Genomic DNA, 18,404 nt, shown 5'->3' on the forward strand with positions numbered 1-18,404 from the left:
CAATCTAAATATAAATCAGTTCCTGTAGACATAAACTACAAAATTTTAGAAAAATATAATTATAAATATCCATAGGCATTCTAATACAATTCATTTAAGCACTAGCAGAAGTATTCTAAAACATTATAACTATACTTGTTTTCCTTATTATGAATATTGACATATTTAAATATCTGTGTACATTTTCTTAGAGACAGGGTCTTGCTCTTCCAGGCTGGCCTGCAGTGCATGATCATATCTCACTGCAGCCTTCATCTCCTGGGCTCAAGTGATCCTCCTGCCTCAGTCTCTTGAGTAGCTAGTACTACAGATGTATGCCACCCCTCTTGACTAATTAAAAAATAAATGTACAGATGTGCTCTCACTATGTTTCTCAGGCTGGTCTCAAACTGCTGGGCTCAAGTAATTCTCCTGCCTTGGCCTCCCAAAGTGCTAGGATTACAGGCATGAGTGATGGCACCCAACTTATATGTTTTCTGAAATACAATTATCCTCTACTTTGTTCCCTTTATCACTGAAAGTGTTCTCCAAATGAAGGTATTTGACTGAAACTTCAGCTTCTAAAAAAATGAGACTTTTTTTGTATTTTTTGTTTTTTAATATTGTGTGGCTCCAGCCAACTCCTCCAATATACTAATTGTTAATTTGTTTGCCTGATACATTTCCTTTGGTAGTAATTAGGGAAATGCTAATTTCTTTCTCACTAATAAGAAAGGTCTACTGTGAGAACGCTTTTATGAGATGAACTGTACATAGTCTGCATTTAAAAATGCACATAAAAGTAACCACTAACAATGGGCCATACAAAATTATTCTCCTGTATAAAATATCTATAATTTAAATCATGATACTAACATGGAATATTCATATTTACCTTTGTATTCTAGATGAAATCCAGTGTAACTAACAGATCCATCACTCCGAAAAGCCAAATGCATTGTATTTGAGCTGCTTTCTATTCTCTCTGGTAACTTGCTGTCTTGAAAACTTCCAATCAGTGGGCTATTACTGTCTGGTCCATCATAGATATAGAGGAAGTCGTAGTTTGGTTCTATGCTAAAACTAAAAAAAAAAAAAAAGAAAGAAAAGGAAGTAGGATAATTATTATTAGGCTATTAATCATAATAGTTACATGATCAAACATTAATTCAGTGCTTAACAATAATAAAAGACACTGTTAAAATAAGCTAATATAAAAAATCACCTGGCAACAACATATTTAATATAAATATCAAATAAGCAGGGGAAAAGAAAAAAAAATCTTGACATTTTTACATATTTTTAAGTTGACATTGTATGCAGAGGAAATGAAGTGATTATAAGACAAATAGTTAATTGATGAAAAGATACAGGATTTGGAGTCAGAGAATGTAAGTTCAAGCCTTGTTTCTGCCCTTGTTAGTGATGTGTTCTTATGCAAGTTACTTTATGTGGAGGATAATATGTATTTTTAAAACTTTTTCATCCATATATTTTGCATCATGAAAACACAAACTATTTTTTTCTTCATAAATAGTACTCCAAAGTTTATGAGCATTTTTATTGCTAAAAAATTTAACTCTATATATCAGATAAGGACAAAAGCTGAAATCAAAAGTTGAAATATATTATTTACATTTAAATAACTCAAACGAAGCTTTGCACATTGTATTAGACATTCTTTTTCCTGAAAGTAAATATATTTTCTTGTTTTAAAACCTAATGTAGGAGATATCAAACCAATACACTATCAGAATTACATAATGTGAAAAAGGATATTTTAGCATGTAAAGGATTCAAATCAGTTGTGTTAATATTACAAGATTTGCATAATAAACTTGCCTTAACAACCTTCAAAAGTATAATAATTGTCCCACAATGATCATGGAACCCATATATTTAGAAGTCAGGAGACATGCAATCAATTTCTCTATTTCCTAACTCATACTGTGGTAGAGAAACATGGGGAAAAGGATAGATTAATTTAGGTCAGCAAGAAAAGTCAACCAGTTTATGATATAAAATGAAACCAGTAAAACTTGCCATTGTTAAACATTCATCAGCAGAAAAACTATTTTGTCAAGTTGTATCATATTTGCCTGCATCTAACCAAGAGATTTGTTTGGTGAAAAGTATTATTTCCAAACTTAAAGAATTTATAGAAGTTAACTTTCCACAATTCTCATCCTTTACATATTCATGTACAGGCAAGAAGAGTCCAGCTACTCGTCTTACTTGTGCATAAAGAGTGGTAAAGAGAGAATGGGAAAGTGCAGCGGTTCCCAGACCTTTTTTATATGTGGGCCCCTCTAACATGAGAAAACTGGGAGATCATCACACTATTATATTTTGTTTAAATTTATTCAGTAGCTTCAAAAATGTAGTTCAATTAACTTATCCTGAAATTTTTCAGTGGATCTGAGGCCTGAATTTGGTAACTGTGGGTATAATAATATAGCAGAAATCAGAAGATTAAACTTTATTTCATTACTTATTACCCTTGTTCTGAGATAAAACACGACTTCTGAATTTCATCTCTTCCAACATTAAACTTTGATGTTAATTACAACTTCCTTGTCTGTCTCTGTTGGGAGAATCACTAGAAACAACGGCTTTGTAAATGACACAGGAGTATTTATTATGCATAGAAGGCTGAAAGATTATTTAACAATGGAACACAGTATATTTATTTTTAATTTATAGTTTGAGACTAAATCAATACTTGAAGTATTACAACTTCTTTGAAAATGAAATTAAAACAAAAAATATTCTTTTTAACAAAATTTTAGTCTTAGTTGTTATGGTGTTTTTTCTGAAAAACTGAAAGGACAGTGCACGCTAATATTACCTTATGTTTTACAAGGTACTTTAATAAATATTAACTCATCTTGCCAATACAGCCTTATACAGCTTGCCAATAGTCCTGCTGTATAAGGAAGAGATTATGATTTTCATTTTACCAATGAGTATGCTAAGGCTCTTTAAAGTCAGTGGTCTCCCTAAGGTCACATAATAAATGATAGAGTTAGAAATCAAATTTAGGTCATGCACTTCATGTAATATACCCTTCTACCCTCAAGTTATTAACTAGAATAATTTCATACGTAAACTAAGCCCTGTATCATCCATTTTGATATTTCTCATGTCTGTATTGATGTTTCCTCAATTGGGAAAATGGGGATAATAATAGTATTTAACTTGGGAATTTGTCTTACAACAGGAGCCTGGCATAAAACTAAAATTATCATTGTTGTCACTTTGGTATTACTAATTAGCAATGCACCACTACAAATTACAAAAATAAAAATTTTATTTATTTACAATTATGCTGAATTTGTATGAGTTCAAATTATCTTTACTTAGGAAAAACTAACTGGCCTTAATATATTAGAAAATATTGAATATTTAAGTTTAACATTTCACATAAATACTAAGAGCCTTTAACACACTGGTGGCAGAACAAGGAATTGTGTTACTGGAGTCAACATACTGATTACATCAACCTTAGACAATAAAGACTGGGGACTTTTCTACTTGGAAAATCATTGAGTTGCTATTACCTAACACTTCCAATGAAATATTCATGGAAAGAGGCCAGGTTTTGTGATGCCAGCTATTAGCCTCATGTGGAAAAACGGAGGCTCACTCAAATAAATAACTTGCCCAAGGTAACACGAATGACAGTGGCAAAGCTAGAACAAGTATTAGCACTGGGATTAGTAAAAAATAACAAAAATGCTATATATAGAAATAAGAATTTGTCTAGTGCAAATGCTAAAGCAAAATGGCCAAGCAATATATTTTTTTAATGTGGAAATATATAAGAACTCACCTGATGAATGCCAAGGAGATAACATAGTCTGCATTGACGGTGACAGTCCAGTCACAGTCTCTGCTATGCGGATATGGATGAGGGAAGTTTGGCGAAAGAATAAAGCCTGAAGATCCTGTTAAATTGCCTCCACAGGGTGCTTTAATTTAAACAAATAAGTAAAATCTCTTTAAACATTAATACAATTTGTTAGCTATCAATATTTTTGAAATCACCTCTCTAAAAGAGTTTATGAGGCTTTGTACAGACCTGACTTTTATAGTACCTGAAGCTTGGATATAGCATTATCTTTCAAGAAAGACCATTAAAATATTGAATACATGCATACATACATGGATACATAAAATTTAGCTGCTTTATTGGCTTCAAGAGACCAAAAATAATGCATATATACTTTTCTCTCTTTCTATTATTATTTTGTTTCATGTCAAAAGAAAAGCATTAAAAAAAAAGTGGTAAAGATGATTTTCCTCTGGTTACCAGAAAAAATCGGATCGAAGCAAAACAAAACCTCTAACAATAAATAGAAAAATAAGATACGAGATATATAGCTTATTTTCATGTCTCTCCTGGCACCATTTATGTATTTAGTACATTACTGCAGTTTCAAACAAAGGTTTCCATAACACTTCAATGGAGAGCTTCCAAAAATTGTCAGTGAAACTCAGAGAAGAGATTCTTTAGGGGATTACTGTTGACGTTTGTTAAACAGAGTTTGTGTTCAAGAAGTTATACATTACACAGAAATTGACATCTTCAAAAAAACAGAGAAATGAAGAAAGATATGGAAGTCTTCATGGTGGTGTGAGAGAGTGGGTAATACAAATAAATACACACACTCAACTGAGGGACATTAAGATTAGGATTCTGACACTCTCACGATGTCTCCTACACATAATCAGTACATCAACATTCTTCTCTCACCTGGGTTTTGAAATTGCAGTTTTCTGAGATAAATATGAGCATTCAGTTATAAGGGAAATGAATTTTTTTTGACCCATAAAACTGGTATTGTAAGGAAGAGAATTTTGATTCTGCCAACATTTCAGCATTTCTGTTCTTTCCATGAGTTGAGATATGCTATATTATCACTATGATTTGGTAATTTTTCCATTGCCTTTTGTCTGGTACTGCCTTCCTCCATGCCCCTCTGCTACTCTTGTCTCAATACCTGAGTCACTCTCAAAAAGTTGTCTCAGCTCTTACTATATTGAGAGTATCTAGTTGCTCAGACTTAATATATTCACCACTACTTTCCTATCGCTTGTATGTTTTTGTGGTACGTTATAAAATGATTAGACATAAACTGCTTCAATGTTCTGTAGTCCTCCATCTCCAAGCTTAAATGCCTCCTGAATATTTCTCTTTACAATCCCAGGATAAAGTCCCTCCTAATCAAGATACCACCCTTAACCTGGTCACATAATCCTTCTTCCTTATCCAAAACACTCGTCCAATTATTTATCTCCCTTACTTTTCCTGGCTTCCTCCCCTTCATCCACAAACATGTTCAGGTTTCTTTCATTTAAAAAATAAAAGAGAGTTCCTTATGACCTATCCACTTTCACTCTTTTTTGTCTGAAAATGGCTTACTGTAAGGAAACACCCTGCCTCATATGACTTAGATAAGACTCACTTATCATGACTTAGATAAGCTGTCTTTGTTACCATCTTGTTTATGGGAAGATCAGCCACAGACCCTGCCAGTTCCCATTCTTTGCTTCTAGCTGAACTGCTTGGCTCACTGATTAATCTGAATAAAATGTTTGTGAAACAAACTTTGATTACGTTTCCCTCCTTCTTCTGGGCTCCTGAACTTTGTCTCCCTTCTCAGCTTTAAGACAGCACAGGATATTTCCTGAGAAAAGGCTGGATTCAGAGCACAACATTCTCTGATCTACTATTCAATCAGGCTGCCCTTGCCTCTGACTTCACATTTAGTTCTCTCTAGCTTCGTTTAGCCTTCTCTAAAAAAGAAAAAAAGCCTTTGTCTAACTCCTGAGATAGGTGCAGATCTTACAGCCTTAGTATTCCCTGTTGCAATAGTCCCTTCCCTGCCTACCCTGCTCCTTGCAATAATCCTGTTTGAATCAAAGTCTCTTCTTACTAAATTTTGTGTGTGTGTGTGTGTTTGTGTGTTTTAATTTGGCATAACTAAGCTTTTTGAAGGGGAAGTCTGCTCTGGTCTGTTTCTGCACCCTTGTGCTGTATGTACCTATGGGACAGATTAAGATGACTAACAAGACTAGAAAAGCAGAAAATCAAAGGAGGAAAATGTTTCTTATGTTGTTTCTCAAAGAAAAGTGCCAAAGTATTCATCATGAGAAAAATTATCATAAGGTTTAATCATTTATTTTTATTTTAAATTACATTTAGAGAGACACAATAACCTTTCTATTACTTAGATAGTCTAACAGTCTAAATTTGGTGTCTTTTTTTTTTTTTTTCTGATACAGGGTCTCACTCTGTGGCCCAGGCTAGAGTACAGTGGAACGATCACAGCTCACTGCAGCCTTGACCTCCCAGGCTCAGATCCTCCCATCTCAGCCTCCCCAGTAACTGGGACTACAGACATGGACTACCACGTGCAGCTAATCCTTGTATTTTTGGAGAAACAGAGTTTTGCCATGTTGCCCAGGCTGGTCTTGAACTCCTGCGCTCAAGTGATGGACGCACCTCAGCGTCCCGAAGTGCGGGGATTACAGGTGTGATCCACCATGCTTGGCCTCTAGATGTCTTTACATGGTCCTTTTTACCTTTTATTCTCTTCTCAACCATTGACCTAGTGCAAACATTTCTTAGCTTGCTCCCAATACAACATTTCTTAGCTTATACTTAGGTGACTTCTGCATTTATAATAATAATTAAGACTTTGCTGCCTTTATCTTTCTCTTCATATCTGTAGTCATTCTTAATTGTTGATCTTTATCTTAGAGTCACTGTCCTAATTTCTGGAATCTTAGAAACTAGTGTTTCTGAGGTTTTCTTCTAGTGTTGTTATACATACTTCAGTCTTATTATCATACACTTCCTCCTTTACATCTCCTTATAATTTTGGTGATCTCCTGAGTTCCTTACCTAGTTCTCTTAATTTCTACTGTTACATTTTTCCTTGTTGACCATATGTAAATTTAAGATTTTTATCTTCTAATTTTTATACACTGATAACACCCTTCCCTATCTCCTCCTACAGATTTCTTGTCTGAAGTCTAAACCATATGCCAGTCTTTACTGAATATCTCTCTCTGTAGTCTATCGGTACATCAAACATAGAATAGCCTAAATACTCAACCTCAAATCAAGTTGGCTTCTTCTCCTAGGTTCCTAAATTGTTAGATGAGCAGTACTATCCTCCTGTAGTCCCAAGCTAGAGGTCTAAGAGTCTTGCCTTTTTTTCACTGCATCCTTATATCCAATTCATCAAGAAGCCCTGCCAAAACCCACCTTGTAGCTATTTTCAACTGGTCCTTCTTTTCTTGCCTACTACCAACAGTACCAATAGGTCTAACTCTTCTCTCTTTCTTGAATTATTACAATTGATAATTGAAATAATTACTCACTCTCAGTGAAAACATCTAATCATACTATGTATGTGCATAAAATTCTGCAACTGTTTCACGTTGTCTAAAATATAATGTCCCAATTCCCATACAGCCTTCATGATCTGACCCCTACAGCCTTTCCAATTTCATCAACCATCAGGGTATACACGTAAATTATACTCAAATACTATCATACTGCTTATATTTCCTTGTTCTTCCATGACTTTACTTATTTTATTTCTTCTTCCTGAAATGTTTGTTTCCCTTCTACATTTATGTAACTCTAACTTATGTTTTTAGATTCATCACTGCCTCCAGAAAGTTTTCCTGGAATGGGCACTACCTTCAACTCTCTCTAAACCATTCTGGTATTCATAGTAACCTCTGCCAAGCTCTGTTGTTTCTCTCATTACATTTTATTTTAATATTCCACTCAGGTGTCAGTATTCATCACTAATATGTAATATCAACCATCTGGTATCCACAGTAACCTCTGCCCATCTCGGTTATTGATTATGCAAATAGTGAAGATGACTGTACTGATGAATGCACAATCTAATTTGTAGCTATGTGTTTAAATAAAAATAGCAACACATTTTACCTTTGGGGCTCTTAAAATAATATGTGAATATGAAAAAAAGTATAATAGCAAATGTATATACAGGCATACCTTGGGGATATTGGAGGTTCAGTTCCAGATCCCCACAATAAACCAAATATAGCAATAAAGTTAGTCACAAAACTTTTTTGGTTTCCAAGTGCATATAAAAGTTATGTTTACATTATATTTTAGTCTATTAAGTGTATAATAGCATTGTGTCTAAAACAGTACATAACATAATTAAAAATACTTTATTGCTGAAAAACGAGAATGGTCATCTGAGTCTTCAGTGAGTCACAATCCTTTTGCTAGTGGAGGGTCTTGCCTAGATGTTGATGGCTTCTAACTGATCAGGGTGGTGGCTGTTGAAGCCTGGGGTAGCTGTGGCATTTTCCTAAAATAAGGTAATAAAGAAGTCTGCCATATCACTGGACTCTTCCTTTCATGAAAGATTTCTCTGTAGCATGTGATGCTATTTGATTGCATTTTACCCACAGCAGAACTTCTTGGAGACAATCCTCCCAAATTTTGCCTCTGCTTTTATGAACTAAGTTATGTAGTATTTGAAGTTCTTTGTTGTCATTTCAACAATGTTCATAGCATCTTTACCAGAAGTAGATTCCATCTCAATAAATCACTTTATTTTCCCATCCATAAGAAGCAACTTCTCATTCGTTCAAGTTTTATCACGAGATTGTAACAATCCAGTCCCATATTCAAGCTCCACTTCTGATTCTAGTTCTCCTGCTATTTCTACCACATCTGCAGTTTCTTCTTCTGCTGAAGTCTTAAACATCCCCTCATAGTCATCCATGAGGATTGGAATCAACTTCTGCCAAACTCCTTATGATATTGATATTTTTACTGTCTCTCATGAATTTTACAAATGTTCTTTTCTTTTTTTTTTTTAGACGGAGTCTTGCTCTGTTGCCCAGGCTGGAGTACAGTGGTCTAATCTCGGCTCACTGCAAGCTCCGCCTCCTGGGTTCACGCCGTTCTCCTGCCTCAGTCTCTGGAGCAGCTGGGACTACAGGTGCCTGCCACCACACCCAGCTAATTTTTTTGTACTTTTAGTAGAGATAGAGTTTCACCGTGTTAGCCAAGTTGGTCTCGATCTCCTGACCTCGTGATCTGCCTGCCTCGGCCTCCCAAAGTACTGGGATTACAGGCGTGAGTCACCGTGCCCAGCTACAAATGTTCTTAACGGCATCTAGAATGGTAAATTCTTTCCAGAAGGTTTTCAATTTACTTTGCCCAGATCCATCAAGTAAATCACTATCTTTGGCAGATATAGTATTGTAAAATATATTTCTTAAATAATGGCACTTTAAAAGTCAAAATTATTCCTTGATCCATGGGCTGCAGAACGGATGTTGTGTTATTGGCATAAAAACATTAATCTCTTTGCATATTCCATTAGGTCTTTTGGGTGACCAGGTACATTTTCAATGAGCAGTGGTATTTTGAAAATAATCTTTTTTTCTGAGCAGTAGATCTCAACAATGGGCTTAAAATATTCAGTAAGCCATGGTGTAAACAGATGTGCTGTTATCCAAGCTTAATTGTTCCATTTATAGATCACAGACAGAGCAGATATAGCATAATTTTTAACAGGCCTAACTTTTTCAGAATGGTAAATGAACACTGGTTTTATTTTAAAGTCACCAGCTGCATTAGCCCCTATAAGAGAGTCAGCCTATCCTTTGAAGCTTTGAAGCCAGACATTGATTTCACCTCTCCAGCAATGAAAGTTCTAGATGACACTATTCCAATAGAATGCTGTTTAATCTACGTTGAAAACTGTTTTTAATGAAGCCACTTTCATCAGTGATCTTAGCTAGATCTTCTGGATAACTGGCTGCAGCTTCTTCTTCAGTACCTACAGATTCACGTTGCATTTTAATGTTATAGAGATAGCTGCTTTCCTTAAACCTTATAAATTGGCCAGGCACGGTGACTCACGCCTGTAATCACAGCACTTTGGGAGGCTGAGACGGGCGGATCACGAGGTCAGGAGATCAAGACCATCCTGGCTAACATGGTGAAACCCCGTCTCTACTAAAAATACAAAAAAAAAAAAAAAAAAGTCAGGCGTGGTAGCTGGTGCCTGTAGTCCCAGCTACTCAGGAGGCTGAGGCAGGAGAATGGCATGAACCCAGGAGGTGGAGCTCGCAGTGAGCCAAGGTTACGCCACTGCACTCCAGACTGGGCAACAGAGTGAGACTCCATCTCAAAACAATGACAACAACAACAAAAACACCTTATAAATCAACTTATGCTAGCTTCAAAGTTTTCTTGCAGCTTTTCCACCTGTGTATGTCTTTATGGACTTAAAGAGTTAGGGCCTTCCTTTGGATTAGGTTTTGGCTTATGGGAATGTTGTGGCTGGTTTGATCTTCTATCCAGACCACTGGCTTGCTTCATATCTGCAACAAAGCTGTTTTGCTTTCTTATCATTCCTGTGTTCACTAGAGTAGAATTTTCCATTTCTGTCAAGAATTTTACCTTTGCATTCATAACTTGGGTAACTATTTGATTCAAGATGCCTATCAGCCTATCTTGGCTTTCAACTGGCCTTCCTCACTAAGCTTAATCATTTCTAGCTTTTAATTTAGAGTGACAGATGTGCAACTCTTCCTTTCACTTGAATGCTCAGAGGCCATTGGTCTACTTTTAATATTGTGTAGCAGAGAATAGGTAGGCCCAAGGAAAGAGAGAGACGCGGAGGAACAGTCAGTTAGGGGAGCACTCAAAACACAAACATTTATTGGTTAAGTTCACTGTCCTACATGGGCATTTGTTTGTGGCACCCCGAAACAATTACAATAGTAACATCAAAGATCACTGATCACAGATCACAATAACAATAAAATATTAATGAAAAAGTTTGAAATATTGTGAGAATTACCAAAATATAATACAGGGACATGAAGTGAGCACATGCCATTAGAAAAAAAAAGTCTATTAGGACTTGCTTGGCACAGGGTTGCCAAAAATCTTCAATCTGTAAAAAAATGTAATATCTGTGGAGTGAAATAAAGTGAAGTGTAATAAAATGAGATATGCTTACATGTATGTATATATGCACAAAAGACCAGAATGATAGCAAAATATTCTTTGTGATTTTTTTCCACTTGGATTATGCATAATTTTGGAGAGAGTAGGGGAGTAATTTTGTTTCAATTTTCCTTATTTGACAAGGAACATTGGTCTTTTTTATTGTTAGAAATTGTATAGAGATACACACATATATGTACATGTACATGTTATACATGTATATCCTTTATCACAAAAGAGGTAAGAAAAATTATTACATATAAATTATCTATCATTTAGATATAAGATCCTCTAAAATTATTTTTATTCTATTACTTAAATTATTATTTTTCTTCTAGTGACAAGGTCTTACTATGTTGCTCAGTCTTATCTCAAACTCCTGGGCTCAAGCAATCCTCCCATCTCAGCCTCCTGAGCAGTTGGGAACACAGGTGTGCATCTATTTAAATTATTTATCAAAGATTTCTTGATATGTTTCAATGCTGTGGTTGATTTTGAAAATCTATGAAAGCCAATGAGAAAAGCAAAGACATTATCTGACGTTTGTAAATCCCAAATTCTTAGTGAGTAAAGAAAATTATCTTATACTCAACTCTAAATAGCATTTAGAAATGCATCTCTATTTTTACCCATCTAACCATAAAGCATTCAAAATACAAGTCAGAGATTCATGAGTTAAGTTTTCAGTAATTTGTTCTGAATGCAGTGTTTTCTGAGGCAGTTACGTGGGCATCAACTATGGATAACTATTTTACGATCTTCTTAATTTTTTTCCCAAATTCAATTTTATTTGTGTCTTCTTTCTTTCTCAAAAGCCCACTCACATTAATGTCTTCCTTATTTACCTCCATATTGAATGCTGCTACTTTCCCGCTGGCAATATCAAAGTAATTTGTACACTGTCAATTTTGCTGGAATGAATTCTATTAACTCTCTTAAAGACAACGTCCTTCTGTTTGGCATTTGCTATAAGACTGTTTCTACATGCAAGCAAGCAAAATGTTTTACGCTCCGGGGTCTGAGACATAGAATTATGGAGTTTCTAAGAAGTTCAGGGTTTAATCTTTGGCATGGTATTTCCAATCATGAAGTTCTTTCTTATCAGTTTTAGAGGTCAAGCTTTCTGCAGCCTTAGCAATTTTTTAGACTTTTTTTTTTTTTAAGGTTATTTTCTTCCTCGGAGAAGCTCTAATTTATATCTTCTCCTGAAGCTAGCTTTTCCTACCAAAAATAATACACAGTATCATTATCTACACAAAACCTCACACAACCTGCTTAACTTAAGTAAGATTTAGTACTTAGCTTTTTTTTTTTTTTTTTTTTAGAATAGGACTTGCTAGCTAAAGCATATTCTTGTCTAAAAATGGAAATTTATAATAGCAGATCTCAGAACTTTTTCATCTTTTGCATCTTGGATTTTAGTGTTATCTAGATTTTTGTATAAGCCATTTAATATTTTAGGATTCTATGTAAAAACAATTGGCATAAGTTAGCCCTTCTGGTAATTCTAATAAGCAACAACCTTTAGTCAAATCTAAGAATCACAATAAAGCAAGAAGTTCTACAGTAAGATTTTGGTGTTTTATAATTTATTCTTTACATAAATATTCTCTTTATGAGCTATGTGGTCAAATTCCAATTAATTAGAATAAGAAGTTTTAATTTAGTTGAAAATGTTTTGGTTAATTGAGTAGTAAACAAACTTGAAAATTTTGAAACAAATATGATACATTATTTTAATCTCTTTCTTTGCAGACATTTCTTAACAGTTTTTTATCAGATTCTATGAGTGCACTTACAGTAAAGGTAAATTAATTGATATTTGTTGATTCAGAATCTTGCAGTGTTACATGAAAAACAATATGAGTGTGAATAGAAATAGTGTAATGGGAGATATAGCTAAATCTGAACTGTTCAAACGATGCCATTATTTCATGCTTTATAAAAGGGTCTCTAATAAATTTACTTATTTGGCATTTGTCTTATTTTTTTACAGCAGAAATCTAGAACTGTCTGTCTGGTTGGGCCTTTGTATGTTGTTTGTTGATTTTAGTGTTTTTTTCAAATCCAACTTTTTTAGAGAAAATGTGTTGTAAAACTTTTTTTTTAATTTATTTCACTGGAAAGTAAGTTCATAGGAACAGAGAACTTTTCTGTCTTGTTTTATTGCTAATTTCCCACTGTTTAGAACAGTGCCTGAGACACAGTTAATGACCAATGAATTTGATTTTGTAATTTTGTGTGGGGAGTTACAAGATGAGGTAAAATAAATCTGAATAATTGACTGAGCTTGTTCACTTCTAAATGAAGAACTAACACTCTTTTCCTATTTCCATGGGACTTTCAAAATAAATCACTGTGAAGTTCATGAGTTAGGTATAAGTGAACAAAAATAAGATTCTCTCTCTAAAACATGATACATTTGAATATACCAAATGCTATAAGAAATACAATGATGAACAAGATATAGAATCTTCTCCTAAGTTGCTTACAATGCAGTAAGAGAGAGTACGTAAATAAACAAAATTTTCAGTAGAGAAAACATAGTTTGTTCAAAATGTGTTGTAAATTCAAGATGACACAAATACTAAAGCACCTGAACAGAACAAAAAAGTTTAAGATTAAACTAGTTTAACTATGTAGCAGATTTTCTAACTATTTTTATTCCAAAAGTGGGACATTCCTCTAAGTCTTTCTCAGACCCAATAATAATTTGTGTTTTAATTTTCTAGAGTCTGACTTGGAGATTCAATAACAGAGTACGGAGACAAAAGACAGCTGGAAGTATGATCCAGGCTGCTACAATTTCTTAGATCTTCCAAATAAAAACCAATATTCTTTTGGATTACATTAATTAAATGGAAAGACAAAGCTTGGAAATTCTGACATAGATTCTGACAATATTTTCTTTCTTAAATGAAATAACCATTTTAGAGACAAGATCAATATGACTCATTTTAATATGGGGTCTGAATCCACTCTTTAAAATTTAAAAGCAATGGAAAACTATGGTTAAATAGTAAATGAAGGATGATAGAATTTTTCAAGAGCTTTGATTCATAACTGTTTTAGGATCTTAGAATCATTAAAAAATTAATGAAATCATCAGTCTTTACCCCATGGAAAAATAATAATCATTTTACAATCTTGTACATTCTGGGGAGGTTAATAATCCTCTGAAATCTTGGACTCTCATAGAGAATCTGTTGTCGAATATGGTTCTTAAGACATCAATACCAGTTTTTAACCATCGTTTTATGTTTATATAAAATTTTAATTGTTCTTTAATTCATACCTATACAGACTGGTGGGCTGGGCTGCCAGAAGTACCGATTTTCTACCTGAATGCAGGTTATTCTTTCCTCTCCTTGAAGTTCATATCCTGGGTCACATTGAAAAACGACAGTGTCCCCAGGTTCTCTTCCATCCCCATTTCGAGTCCCATTCATGGGGACCCCTGGGTCACGACACGCAGTGGCAACAGAACCTATCAAAAGACAGAGACAACATTTTAGTTTTGATAACTACCAAAATCAATTTCATATATCCATGTGTTTTAGAAAATTAATTTTTAAAATTGTTGGGTCAATTTTTAAATGCTATACAATAAATGATTTTGCTATATTTTATAAAATTTATGTGTTAACTTATTTGAAGAAGTGGTGTAGTATTTTAGTTGCCAAATACTAGATTTACTCAACATTATTAAATGTGTTTTAAAAGACACTGAAGAGTATAAAAAGAAAGCTTCATACTGGGAAAATACACTTGTTTGGAACATATTCGCAGAGGACTTGTAGCTAGGATATATAAAGAACTCTCAAAACTCAAAGAAAAAAAAAAGGAGAAGAAGAAAATTAACAATCTATCCAGTTACAAAATGAGCAAAAGACATTTCATTGAAAACAATATCAGAAAACACATGAAAAGATGTTCAACATCACTAATAGGGAAATGCAAATTAAAACCACAATGAGATATTACTACATACATTTCAAATTGGCTCAATTTTTTACAAAAAAAGTATGATAACAACAAATGCTCATGAGATTACAGAGAAAACTGGATAATTCATGCATTGCTGGTAGGAATGTAAAGTGGTACAACCACTCTGGAAAGGATTATGGCACTTTCTTACAAAACTAATCATTCACTTACTATATACCACAACAATTGCACTCTTGAATATTTATCCAAAAGAAAATAAAACTTATATTTACATGAAAGCCTGTACACAAATATTCATAACAACTTTATTCATAGTTGCTAATAACTAGGAACAACCCAAATGTCATTCAACAGGTAAATGATTAAACGATGGTAAATCCACACCATGGAATATTACTCAGTAATAAAAAAGAATGATTCATACATATGACTTGGATGGATTTCAAGGGAATTGGGCTGAGTGAGAACAATACAATATACAAATATGATCTACTGTTTAATTATTTTATGTAACATTCTTGAAGTGACATTTTAAAATTAGAGGCCAGGTATAGTGACTCACACCTGTAATCCCAGCACTTTGGGACATCAGGGCAAGAGGATTTCAAAATGCAAGGAGTTTGAGACCAGCCTGGGTAACTAAGTGAGACTCTGTCTCTCAAAAAAAAAAAAAAAAATTAGCCCAGCATGGTGGCGCATGCTTGCAGTCCCAACTGCTTGAGAGGCTGAGGTGAGAGGATAGCTTGAGCCTAGGAGGTCAAGGCTACAGTGAGCCATGATTGTCTGACTGCACTAAATTTATAAGTGAATTTATTTTGTAATATCCATCAGTGTTTCTCAACAGAGCACTAAACAGAGTATCATGCATCAAAGAATCTGAGCAATTATAGTCTTCCAGTATGGATAGAGATCTTTTATAAAAAATGTTTTATGTTTATGTGTGTGAGAAACTTACCTATTAAATTTTTCTTGATTTGCTCTGGAATGGTTTCCACCCAAATTAAAATTGACCTATTGTATTAATCTGTTTTCACACTGCTATAAATAACTACCTGGGACTGGGTAATTTATGAAGAAGAGAAGTTTAATTGACTCACAGTTCTGTAGGTTTAGTAGGAAGCATGGCTAGGAAACTCAGGAAACTTACAATCATGGCAGAAGGCAAAGGGGAAGCAAGCACATCTTACCATGGCAGAGAAGGAGAGAGTGAAGGGGAAAGTGCCACACACTCCCAAATAACCAGATCTCATGAGAACACACTCACTATCAAGAGAAGAGTAAGGGGAAAGTCCGCTCCCATGATTCAATCACCTCCTAACAAGCCCCTCCATTGATTGACACGTGGGGATTACAATTAGAGATGAGATTTGGGTGGTGGCACACAGCCAAATCATATCACCTGTGGATTGGTTTTATAAGTGGAGAGTGATGTTCGACACACAAGGTTTACATTTAGGATGTTTTTATTAAAAAGAAGTGACATAAATGTGAAAAGTGTTATAGCTTTCAAATGGAATAACAGGAATAATATAAAAGATTATGAAAAATACTTGTTTTATTTGAGATTTCCAGTGTACTGGACACAGGAAGCTTTCAGCTTAAGATGTACATTCTCAAAAATAAAAATGTTTGTGCAACAATGTAAGAAAAACATATTGAAATGAAAGAAGTCAATATAATCATATTTTAGCTGAGTACAACAGGAAAAAAGGCTGAGTATGATGGGAAAACAGTGTTTTTATGCTACTGTCAGAATTACTGGGCTGAAAGATTTAAAGTGGGATGTAATAGCTAAAATAAGGTTTTGATTTGACAGCTAATATACAATATGTGAGAATACACATTTGCCTTTGGGCTTAGTTGACTTGAAGGAGAAGAGGGAGTAAATCCCTCAAGTTCCTTTTTCTTTCAATTAACAAACAAATTAGGAGTAAGATTTTAAAGAACAAGAAAGAATGATGCGGTTTAATGAAAGACCAAATAAAATTTTTCCCTCTTGGAATTATTTGAGTTCTTAAAGCAGTTAGTTAAATACACACAGGAACAATTACTTCATGTAAATGCTATTGTCTTTTTTTTTTTTTTTTTTAACTTATTCAAAGTTTGATTTTCATGCTCTTTATACTCTGTGTTGTAGGTAGGCAAAATTATAATAATTTTAACATCAATCATTCTTCATCTGTATTAAATAGAAACTGTAGCCAGTGAAGGAAATAACAATTTGAGAAGCTATGTTATATTTCTTTTCAAATTAGAAGTTAGATAATCTCACATAATTAGAATGATTAAAAAAGCAATTATATAATATTAAAACAACTTCATTGATCATACATTTTAAAATACATTAATTATTTGTATTTTATATGTATTTCTCATTTTTTTGATTCATATAATTCTCAAAATACATAATCCTTATTTATATCTTATTTTTGTTATTGTTTTTATACAAATTTTTAAGTAGAGGTTTGATCATCTTTATCCCCTCCTGTTCTGGAACAACATATAGAATATTTCTATAGAATGAGGAATTGTTTGGCAATTAAGCATTTTAATTTATCAACTATTTTAAATATGTAAAAATTTAAAAGTATGTGTCAGAAAATACTATACTGACTGCCAATGTATTAACCGTGGGTAATTCACTCATTTTCTAAACATCTTTATTTCAAATTGGTTCAGATTTATTTGGTGAAATGAATATCTGTATCTTTGTTTTATTAGATTTTAAGTCTGCCATTCGTGTCTCCTTTTCCCTAACATAAATATTCAAAGTAAGCAGAAATTCCAACAAAGATAAAGGGTCTTAACAACCTTGTTGTCTCACCTGTAATAATATCATAAAAGGAACATTCTTGAAAGTGAATAATAGGCTTATATGTTATAACATCCAAATATAATTCGTGTTTGACCTGTAAAATCCCATGAAACTGTCAATAAGAGATTACTTCCCTGTCTTGTTTTCTTCATCTCAAAAGGGCTGGCCAATTTCATTTTGGTTAGTCTAGGAATTATCCAGTGGCTAGTCTGTTACACAGATGTAGATTGTACTCCTTAAATTAGCTTAACATTCATTAGAAAGAATAGTAGTCACACAGAAAAAGTATATAAATAGAAGCATACATGAATAGCTAAGAATGCTAATATATAATACTTATTGAGCACTTTCTACATTTAAAATACCATGCTATGAACTACATCTCGATTCACAGGAAGTCTGAGAACTATTATTATCCATATGTTTCCATTAATAAAATTGAGGCTTAAAAAGGCTAAGGTGCTTCCCCAACATTGTACAATTACTTAAGGACAGTTAAAGTACAAATGCAGATATAAAACCATATCCAAGGGACATTTTTAAAATAAAAGTCATAAAGCCTTTGTAATAAAATGTGCTTAAGTGTTGAATAGAGCATAAAATTCAAGATATGATTATTTAAGTGGAAGT

At 33.7% G+C, this 18,404-nt stretch overlaps 1 protein-coding gene across 1 annotated transcript in view; it reads right to left on the reverse strand.

Annotated features, from left to right (window-relative positions):
• CSMD3 (CUB and Sushi multiple domains 3) overlaps positions 1-18,404 on the reverse strand; it is a 1,234,679-nt gene that overhangs the window by 242,433 nt on the left and 973,842 nt on the right. The window contains exons 28-30 of the mRNA XM_025394338.1: positions 14,307-14,498; positions 3,812-3,950; positions 875-1,062 (exon numbers count right to left, since the gene is read on the reverse strand). Of these exons, the coding sequence (XP_025250123.1) occupies positions 875-1,062; positions 3,812-3,950; positions 14,307-14,498 (519 nt within the window). The remainder of the gene's footprint in view (positions 1-874; positions 1,063-3,811; positions 3,951-14,306; positions 14,499-18,404) is intronic.

The sequence above is a fragment of the Theropithecus gelada genome, chromosome 8 (assembly GCF_003255815.1).
Source record: "Theropithecus gelada isolate Dixy chromosome 8, Tgel_1.0, whole genome shotgun sequence".
NCBI lineage: Eukaryota > Metazoa > Chordata > Mammalia > Primates > Cercopithecidae > Theropithecus > Theropithecus gelada.